General features: G+C 54.2%; 1 protein-coding gene across 1 annotated transcript; it reads right to left on the reverse strand.

Annotated features, from left to right (window-relative positions):
* Positions 1-6,527: 6,527 nt before the first annotated feature.
* Positions 6,528-8,711, reverse strand: LOC109162943. Its single transcript, XM_019311649.1, has 3 exons — positions 8,264-8,711; positions 7,194-7,609; positions 6,528-7,088 (listed from the first exon to the last, which is right to left on the reverse strand). The coding sequence occupies exons 1-3, from the start codon at positions 8,709-8,711 to the stop codon at positions 6,528-6,530; spliced, it is 1,425 nt and encodes a 474-aa protein (XP_019167194.1).
* Positions 8,712-10,614: the final 1,903 nt, after the last annotated feature.

Consider the following 10,614-nt stretch of genomic DNA (forward strand, 5'->3'; position numbering starts at 1 on the left):
CAGCAGGGTCAGACAATGGACCTCAACCTCAACCTCTCACCACCGCATCCATCAAATGCATACCCGGCCGCCCAGCAGCCGGTGAATTACATACAACCGGGACACCCAACACCCGGTCTGCCATACCAGCAGCAGCCGATGATGTATCCTGCCCAGTATCCGTACCCGGTTCCACCTCCGCCGTATGGGTATTGGCCAGGCCAACCGATGTGCTACACTCCCCCGGTTGGTTATCCACCATATACGCCTGCTTATACAGCTCCAGCCGCCGCCCCTCCAGTACAACCGACCGCACAGGTAGAGCCGCAGCGTCAGTCCGCATCCCGGGCTCGACGCTCGGCTCATTCGCGGTTGGGGTCGGGGGGTGCTGATGCGATGGAGGCCCCAGCTCAGGCCATCCAAGCGGAGGACCCTGAAGAAGTTGCCCGAGCGGTGGCTTTTGATCATCTTCGACCGGAGATGCGCCAGCGTTTGGGACCCCAAGACCCGAACCGCGGGCAAGAAGACGTACAGATGCAGGAGGCTAGTCAGGAGGCTTCATCTGGGTATAGCGGCTCGAGGTCTCACCGACGGCGACGCGCTCGGGATACAGCCCAAGCCGCTCAAGCCGCCGAGCTCAACGAAACCCGAGGATTACTCTATAACCTCCAGGCGGAAGTTGCGCAGCTCAGGAATGCGTACCCTGCAACACCCCCGGTCACCCAATCGACCCTGCACCAGACGCCTTTCACAGCAGCGGTAATGGCCCAGCCTTACCCGCTCGATTTAAAGGTCTCTGGAGAGAAGAGTTATGACGGACGGGCAGATCCTGAGGCCCATGTGAATGATTTTTTCAGCAACATGATGCTGAAGGGCGTTTCGGACGCCGTGATGTGCAGGGCCTTCTACTCAACCCTCACCGGTCGGGCGGCAGAGTGGTTCCGTACCCTGCAACCGGGGTCGATCGATAAATTTGAGACCCTGGCGATCAAATTTGTGAGGAAGTTCATCACTTCCAAAGTGGTGAGGAAGTCCTACATGTATCTCGAGAAGGCCAAGCAATTAGAAGGGGAAAGCTTGACCGATTTCCTCATCAAGTGGAAGGCAGCGGTCGGGGAGGTCGAGCCTATGGACGATGCGACCGCCACCCACATGCTTCATATATCTCTCCGGGCGGGATATTTGTATCAAGACTTCATCCTACACCCCCCGACCAGTTACGAGGAGGCCCTTCGGAGGGTCACGGATTATGCCAACGCCGGCGAGGCGAATGCCGTAAAGCGTTTGCAGGAGGTCGGCTCTTCGTCCCGTAAACCGGCCGGCCGGGCGGAACATCGGTCAGGAGATGACAATCCCCGATCCCGCACCAGGCCTGGCGAGTTTACGGCCTTGAACCGATCCGCAGCGGAGGCCATGCAGTACGCCCAGTCCTGCAATCTCATCAAACTCCCCCATCCCGATCGAGACGGCCCTGACAAGAGTAAGCACTGTGCTTACCATCGATGTGCCGGGCATGACACCGAGGAGTGTACCCACTTACGCCAATTGTTGGAAGATCTGCTTAACAGGGGAAAATTGGACAAGTGTGTGGGGAAGAGAGAGGACAACAAGAGGAACACCGAGCGGAGGGATCATAGACGTTCCCATCACCGCTCTGATCGATCTGGGCAAGACAGAAGGGACGATCGAAGGGATGATCGTCATGATGACCGACGGGACCCCGACCCTCCGTCTGGTAGCCGCCCGTCCGGAAAGCCTACCATCCACGTCATTTTTGGTGGACTGGAAGATGCTTCCCGACCGCGGACTAATTGCCCGGTCGCTATAGTGGATTCCCGGGGGACCGGGAAGAGGCAGAAGATGGAACCCATAACCTTCACCCTCGAGGACCAACCTACCAGCAGCGACCACGGCATGGAGGCGCTCGTGGTCACGATTGACGTTAAGGGGACAGACGTCCAGAGGGTTATGGTTGACACGGGCAGCAGTGTGAACGTCCTATACTTGGACGTGTTTGAGAAGCTTGGCCTCGACAGGAAGGAGCTGACTCCGGTCGGTGTACCACTGTCAGGATTTACCGGGGCTCTTATTTACCCCGAGGGAAAAATAACGCTCCCGGTCGAGATCGGCACACCTCCAAAGTCGATCCAAACGGAGCTAGAATTTGTTGTGGTCAACCTCCATTGCGTCCACAACATTATCTTGGGCCGACCCGCCATCATGAAGATCGGTGGGATAATTTCTATGCCCCACCTGTGCATGAAATTCCCCACCCCTAACGGGGTCGGCGTGGTCCGTGGCGATGTCCAATCCGCCCGGAAGTGTTACACCCGAGCGGTCAATAGACGTGACTCCGGTCCATCTTCCTGGGTGAACACCATAGCCAAAGAGGAGGCTAAGGAACGGAAGGAGCAGCCTGAGCCTTCCGAAGAAATAGAAGAAGTTCCCCTATCCGAGGACCGCCCGGATAGGAAGATCAAGATTGGCCGAGCCCTCACCCCTGAGCTTCGAGCGGAAGTTTTGGCTATACTCCGGGAGTATGCTGATATCTTTGCGTGGGGGCCTGAAGACATGCCCGGGATCGATCGATCGGTCATCTGTCACAAATTGGCCGTCGACCCCACAGCAAAGCCGGTCGTGCAGAAGACACGACACCTTTCCTCCGATCGCCGCGAATTTGTCAGAGAAGAAGTCAAAAAGATGGCGGCGATCGAGCACATCCGTCCGGTAGTCTATCCCGAGTGGGTGGCAAATATCGTTCTTGTTCCTAAGCCCCCAGCATGGAGGATGTGTATCGATTTTACGGACCTCAACAAGGCCTGTCCGCTCGACCCGTATCCTCTACCGAGCATTCACCAGATGGTCGACGAGACGGCCGGGGCCGAATTAATGAGCTTCATGGATGCCTTCAAGGGGTACCATCAGATCATGATGCACCATGAAGACGAGAGCAAGACAGCCTTCGTGACCCCGGATGGGCTGTATTGTTACCGAGTGATGCCGTTCGGCCTGCGGAACGCAGGAGCGACCTACCAGAGGATGGTCAACATGCTCTTTGCCGATCTATTGGGCCGAACGATGGAAGCTTACATCGATGACATGCTGGTCAAGAGTCGGGACCGATCCGACCACACTCGGGACCTCCGGGAGTGCTTCCAGATCATGAGGAAGTACCAGTTGCGGCTGAACCCGACCAAGTGCACATTCGCGGTTCAGACCGGCAAGTTCCTCGGCTATATGATGACCAAGAGAGGAATTGAGCCTAACCCGGCCAAAGTAAAAGCGATTCTGGACATGCAACCACCTTCCACCGTTCGGGAAGTCCAGCAATTGACCGGTCGGTTGGCAGCCCTCAGCCGGTTCCTCTCCAAGCTAGCCGAGCGCGCTTTACCTTTTTTCAAGGTATTGAGGAAGGTTAATGGATTCGTCTGGGACGAAGAATGCCGAGCGGCTTTTGATGAGCTGAAGGAATATCTCATGTCACCGATCGTGCTCTCAAAGCCTGAGCTCGGAGAAGAGCTAGACGTGTACCTCGCCGTGTCCGATCGCGCAGTAAGCGCAGTGTTGTGCTGAACCGATCCGGAAGGGGTCCAGCGACCGGTGTACTATGTAAGCCACGCGCTACATGGTCCCGAGCTCCGGTACTCCCGGCTAGAGAAGGTCGTTTACGCCTTATACATTGCCGCGAAGAAGTTGGCTCCCTACTTCCAAGGTCGAGCAATTCGCGTGTTGACCGATCAGCCGATCGGGCCAGTCCTCCGAACTGCTTCATCATCAGGTCGCCTAGTCAAATGGGCGTTAATGTTGACCCAGTACGCGATCGAATACCGACCGAGACCGGCTATTAAAGGTCAAGCTCTTGCGGACTTCTTGGTTGAGTGCACCGCCCGGGATACCCGGCCTCCTGAGGTTGCGGATCCCGAGGCTGAGTGGTGGTTGCTGGCTACAGATGGGTCAAGTAGCAAGAAAGGGGCAGGAGGAGGAGTGGTGGTCACGAGTCCGGAAGGATTCAAGGTCTATTTTGCTCTCATGTACCAGTTCCACCCGACCAACAACGAAGCCGAGTACGAAGCGTTCGTTAACGGCTTACAGTGCGCTCGGGACTTGGGGGCTGAGTACATCCGAGCTCAGACAGATTCCGCGCTCGTGGTCGGGCAAGTTCTCGGGGATTATGAAGTCAATGGAGAGCGTCTGCAGCTTTACCGAGATCTTGCCATGGAGAAGCTTGCTCAGTTCCGGGGGTATACCGTCCGACACATACCCCGATTGGATAATGCCGACGCAGATATTTTATCTAAATTGGCTCAAGATGCCCCGGAACACATGTCGAAGATAGCTCGGATTTTGGTGATCCCGAGACACAGCATTCATCGCCTACCGATCAATCCCATCCAACCGGTAGAAGACAATTGGATCACCGATCTGAAGGAGTACCTCGAACATGGTCGCCTCCCAGACGACCCACAGCGTGCTCGGAAGGCCAAGCTTAGAGCCCCAAGGTTCCAAGTTTCGGACGGTCGTCTCTACAGGCGATCGTATGGAGGCCCTCTGATGCGTTGCTTGACCGCATTTGAGGCCGATATAGTTATGAAGGAACTGCACTCGGGAATTTGCTCTTCACATCAAGGAGGCCGATCCCTGGCCCGTCGTATCATGCTGATCGGGTACTATTGGCCGTCCCTCCAGCTGGATTGTGAAAAGTTAGCTCGGGAATGTGAGACGTGCCAACTGTTCGCCCGGATGCCTGGACGACCGGCAACCTTCTACCAGCCAGTCACGACCGCCATTCCTTTCGCTAGGTGGGGGGTGGACATCTTGGGTCCTTTCCCTCAGCTCTCTGGTCGGAGAAGGTTCGTAATTGTCGCCATCGATTACTTCTCCAAGTGGATAGAAGCCGAGCCCTTAGCCACGATCACCTCTCAGCAATGTGCTCGTTTTCTTTGGCGAAATGTGATTTCCCGCTTTGGTGTGCCTGTGCATCTCATCAGCGACAACGGCCGCCAATTCGTAAGCCAGTATTTCCAGAACTTTTTGGCCACGATCGGGACAACTCACGTTCGGTCGTCGGTGGCTTACCCGCAGGGAAACGGTCAAGTAGAGAACGCGAACCGGACGATTTTGGAAGGTCTGAAAAAGAAGTTACACTCGGCCGGTCGTAGTTGGGCCGATGAGTTGCCATACGTCTTATGGACTTATCGGACGACCCCGAGGGAAGCTACTTTGGAGACCCCTTTCGCCCTGGTTTACGGAGCTGAAGCCCGACTCCCGATCGAGGCTTGGATCCCGACCGATCGAGAAAGAACCTACAATGCCGAGGAGAATGAACATGCTATGGCGGTGGATCTCGATGGGGTCGAAGAAAAAAGAGAGCTAGCCGCTCGACGTATAGCCGAGTACCAGAAGCGTGTGAAGAGTTCGAAGGACGTTCGGGTCAACCCTCGTTATTTTCAAGTAGGAGATTATGTTCTGCGACGAAGGGAGGCCAGTCAACCTTTGGAGGGCGGAAAGCTAGCTCAAAACTGGGAAGGGCCGTACATCATCAGCGTGATCATACGGCCGGGTACATACCGACTGGAGACGACAACTGGTCGGGTAATCGAGGGGACTTGGAATTCCGAGCACCTCGTTATGTTTAGGCATTAAGCCTCTTTTTTGTAATCTTTGGACGAAGAGGGGGCTTGACCTGCGTGTAGGTCCCGGTCGTCGTTTGTAATTAAATTCCTATGTTTGTAAATATTTACTTAACCGCCTGCGAGCGGGAAGGATTAATGTATATACGATCGGGGATTGCTCGACCGTTTGCATACGGCGGCCCGATCGGTTATTTTCTATACCTTCAGTGCATGCAGATCAATTTATCTTCAAGCTACACCGACCGGGCGAATCTATCGACCGGTCAGATGCGCTCCACATCGGCGGACATTCGAGTCACGCCATTGATCGGGGAAGCCAGGAGCTCTCAGCATAATTCCCCGATCCGTCCAACTTCTGTCCACTATCGCACCCACTCGTGCCTCGAGGGCACATTAGTGTGGGGGCTGGGATAAATGAAGTGTTGATAGGCCCATATCGCTCGGTATATCCCGACCGTGGGGCTTACTTCTTTTCGAAAAATTAAGTGTTGATAGGCCCATATCGCTCGGTATATCCTGACCGTGGGGCTTACTTCTTTTCGGAAAATTCGTCAAGACCTGGAGACCGGGTAAACTTGGTCGGGTAGGTTAATATTATGACGAATCTACTTTCAAAAAATCGTCAAGGCCGGGAGATCGGGTAAACTCGGTCGGATTGGCCAATTTTACGACGAAACATCAGATGTGCGACCAAGCCATAAGGCCCTAAGGTCGGGCGTTAGCAGGGTCAAGTATTGCAAGACCGGGCCTGAAGGCCGGGCGGTCGAGCGATGGAGATCAGTGTGTGCTCGAAGACGAACGGGATAAGTTGGACAAAAAAATTAATTTTATTAATAAGCGAAAGCGCCCGGTACAAATTCGGGACCGGGCTCCCGATCAGTGTCCCTTTACAAAAAAAACAGAAGAAGCTTATCCCTACTTCTTCGCTTCCCGAGCTCCAGCAGCTTCCCGAGCTCCAACAGCTTCCTTCTCGCTCGCGGCGGCCGCAGAAGACTCGCCTTGCTCAGCTGTTTTCTCTTTGGGGCTGAAGGGAGAAGGACCGGGATCAGCCAAGTCCGGGGGCAGCGTCGAGAGAACCAGCTGAAGGTCCTCCCCCTCGAGAGCTTGCTCCATCCGGGTACGAGCCCGCTCGAGCATCTTCCGTTGCCCGGCCTTGAAGGCCCACCGCCCGAACGTGAGGATCAGATCCTCCCCGACCTTTGTCCCTCGGGCTGCTGTGAGGAAGGCTGAGCCCAAGTCGCTGTCTTTGAAGACCGCTTGCGCCAACTCGCTCGGGTTACCGAGCTGAGCCTTCAGCTGTTTGGCCTCCTCGATTGCCCGATGGGCAACCTTCTCCGTCAGGACTCGCTCCTCGTCGCTCTTTTTTAAGGCCTTTTGAGCCTTCTCGAGCTCGGCTTGGAGCTCTTTAACCTCCAGAAGGCGACGGGCGGCCGTCTTCTTATGGTGGTCGGCTTCCTCGGCCAGCATGGCCCGACCCTGTAATAATTGGGCCGCTCGGGAGATCTGCAAAGACAAAGACAGTCGGGGTTAGCCCGGTCGAAGACACTTGCACAAAAAGATGAATAGCTAAAGAAGGCTTACATCGGCCAGATCGTAGCCGATCCTCTCGGCTACCTGGGTCGGGGTCATCTTCCCCAGGTCTTCTTTGGCTGGCCCGGCGTTGCCGATGCGGGCCAGCACGGACAGGTTGTCCTTGTTGCGCCCGGTCGAAGGACTCGGGCTGCGCTGCTCTCGGCGGCGCTTCATCCCGCCGACCTCAGTTACGGTCCGGGCGGGCACCTTCTCCTTACCTCGGGCGACTTCCACCCGGGTAACTAGGACATCAGATGGCTCCACGACGAAGCCCTCGGCCGTCGTCACGGTCGAGGCGCTTAGCGGTTGGGCCATGGGGATCTCCTTTTCCCCCGCTGGCTTCGCCTTCGTTTTCTTCTTGCCGCCAAGGGAGATCTTTGCGGGCGGGGGAAGGGGGGCATCTTCATCACCGAACTCTGCCATGGCTGCAAATAAAAAAAGTTAGATCGATCGGTATAAAGTTAAATCGGGAAGAGTAGCTCGGGTTAAACCTTTCTTCTTCCGCCTCGACGGCTTGGCGACCGTCACGCCCATAGGTACGGGCAGATATTTCTCCCGTAGCTCGTATGTAGGGGGCGGGATTTTAGCCGCCTCGAGACTCTCGGCCGTTCGGAAGATTGTGTATTCGTGCAGCTCGCTCGAGATCCGAGCGACCGTCTCCTTGAGCGCTTGTGTCTCGTCCGGCACCACTTGTTTCCGGAAGTGGGTGCTCCAAGCGCGGTCGACCGGGAGAATCCAAGGATCATATTTGATGGAAAAGATCCTATTCTTCCATCCCTTGTTGTTCCCGGGCAGGCCTTTGATGGCGCACATGTCCGCTCGAGACTGCAGCATTAGGAACCCGCCCCCATAGCTGCCCGGGAGAACTTTGACTTGGTAGATGAAGTTGAACAGCTCCATCGTGCAAGCGGCCTCGTGCCGAGCGCATATCTGGGGAAAGCAGGCGATGATCCGGTGCGAGTTGGGGCAGATCTGAGCCGGGACGACCCGGTAATATGCCAAGAAGGCCGTCAGGAGGGGCGGGAAAGGAATGGCGATCGGGGCCATCAGGGAGTCGTAATGCATCCCGATCCACTTGCCCCGGTGCCGATCGATCACATTCCCTAGCTTTCGGCTTGTGTCAAATTCCACCCGACCCCTGAGCATTTCAGCAATCCTAGCCGCTTCGCCTTTGGTCAGCCGGCTCATTTGCTGTTCGACATTCTCGCTGTTCAAGAATTCGAACTCTACTGGTGCGGCCGGCCCGGCCGTGTTTTCCTCGGCTTGCTCAGGGGTGTTTTCCCGGTTGCTTCCCCGAGCAACGGCTTCCGGGTGGTCCCCAACCACCCGGGTTGGCGTTTCCCTAACACCTTTGGTCGGTGAACCCCGTCTGCCTGACGAGGTTCCTTCTTCTTCCTCTTCTCCGGAGCTCCCCGATCCGCTTGAGCTGGAACTCGATGACCCGGAGGAGCTTGACGCGTCGTTTTGTTCGGAAGCCCGCTCGGGGGCTGGCGCCGGTCGGTGAATGGCCTCGGGAGAGTAGGACATGATGTCCACTTCCTCGTCGCTGAGGTACTCGACCTCCTCGTCGTAGTCCGCGATCGAGGCGTTTTGGCTGTCAGAGTCCGTCATTTCGATCTACCTAAAGGTCGGTCGGGGTTAGTAAAGGACTTGAGACATCCGGGACAGTTAGTTGACCTAACGATTCTACTTATAAATGAAAACGTGAAGTAAAAGAAGGGTTGAGAACTTACCGAATGGAAGAACTTTGCGAATGAAAGCTTGAAGTCTTTTAGCTCGACTGCCTCGCTAAGGTGCTCTGCTCGGGGCTCTCTGAGGGTATCGACTGAAGCAAAAGAGTGAGGAAAGTTCAAATGAGGGCCTCAAGGGCCTATTTATAGGAGAGCATTTAGGCGGGAAATCATCCACTTGCGTGACACGACCAGCGCTGATTCCGAGGCGACGGTTGCAGTCGCAGAGGCCGGCAGTGGCCGACACGTGGCGAGGAGGGGAATGACAGCTGGCCGGTCGGTTTAGTGGCCGACGGTTGGGCTTCTTCATCCCGTCCCGTTTTTTCCCGGACGATCAAAAAGGCCTGGGCTGGGGGCTCTTGGTAGGGAATATCCCGACCGACATAGCTCCACCACGACCGAGATGCCTTCGTCCTTTTCTCTCGGTCTTTGCAGGTAACAGGTCGGGCTCCCTGTGAAGAACCCGGTCGGGGTCCGACCGGGGTTGCCCGAGCGGTAGTGTCGACCACCGAGCGGTAGCCCTTCAGCGAGAGAGCTGATAAAGGACACGTGGCGGCTCTCTACAGCGACAGACAGGGCACCCGGGAGGATGACACGTGGAGGCTACGTGGAGAACATGCCGAACGGCCGGATTCTTGTCTCCGGCGCAGCGGCTATAAATACCCACAGTGGCTACAGTGTAGGGGACTTTTGGACGATCGATAGGTTGTTGTTAGAGAATCCCGACCGCAGTCAGTCGGTACTCAGAGCAACCAAGTAGATTGTATTTAGGGCCTCTATTGTGATCAATAAAGTCATTTACTTGCTTTAATTGGTCTCGTGTTATTACATATTGCTTACGTATAATTAGCAGTATCAGGGGTTTTCAAGGACTTTTTTTGTCCGAGAATTTATTCACCTAACTCCTTTATATCCCTCAATTGCTTTTTTTCATGAAAAAATGGAAAAATTAAACCTCACAGAGCTCTTCTTTTGCCGTATACCACCCTTGTTCACCTTTTTGGACCAACCGTCATTCAAACCACAAATCAGAGGGACTTGCCCATGCATGAGTTGGAAAATGTAAAGGCCATTTTGAATCAAGTAGAGCTAGCTAAGGGTCATACATGAAAGAATCAACGCTAGGCTCAACTTGGTTATACCTAAAAGATAAATAATGGGTGAATGGGATGGAAACATGGATGAAGTAAATGTGTAACTATTGCCTTAATCATTCCAAAATCTCATATCTGATGTGTGCATTAAGTGCGATTCTGGGCTCTCAATTGGGTTTGGTGGCAACTTCCTAAAGTTTTTAAAGAAAAAGTGAAATTCTATACAAACTAAACCACATGGATATACAAAAGATAAGGTAAAATTCTAAAAATGCTAAGATTGGACACAAATATATACAAGAATTGCCAAATAAAAACAATTAAACAAAAATTGGTTGATGACAAATTTGCAAAATTTTGCACAATAACCCTTGCACTATCATCCCCGCACTTAAAGTGTTGCATCGTCCTCAATGCAAATGCGACTACAAGGGATTCAAAAAAGTGGAGAAATATGAATATGGGACATGCGGGTTACCAGGGCCAGTTTTTAGATTTGTGTGGCCCTGTTCGAGTAAATAAATGAGGCCCTACCAAAATCACAATTATCTTTAAAACTAATATCGTAATTTTTTCTAATAATAATAATAATAATAATAATAATAA

This window comes from Ipomoea nil, unplaced genomic scaffold (assembly GCF_001879475.1).
Source record: "Ipomoea nil cultivar Tokyo-kokei standard unplaced genomic scaffold, Asagao_1.1 scaffold2971, whole genome shotgun sequence".
NCBI lineage: Eukaryota > Viridiplantae > Streptophyta > Magnoliopsida > Solanales > Convolvulaceae > Ipomoea > Ipomoea nil.

Coding starts and splice junctions, on each gene's coding strand:
- LOC109162943 (XM_019311649.1), bottom strand. CDS start 8,711: ATGTCCTACTCTCCCGAGGCCATTCACCGACCGGCGCCAGCCCCCGAG. Junction 7,610..8,263: donor TGTGATCGATCGGCACCGGG/GCAAGTGGATCG, acceptor TTTTATTTGCAG/CCATGGCAGAGTTCGGTGAT. Junction 7,089..7,193: donor TCGGCTACGATCTGGCCGAT/GTAAGCCTTCTT, acceptor CAATTATTACAG/GGTCGGGCCATGCTGGCCGA.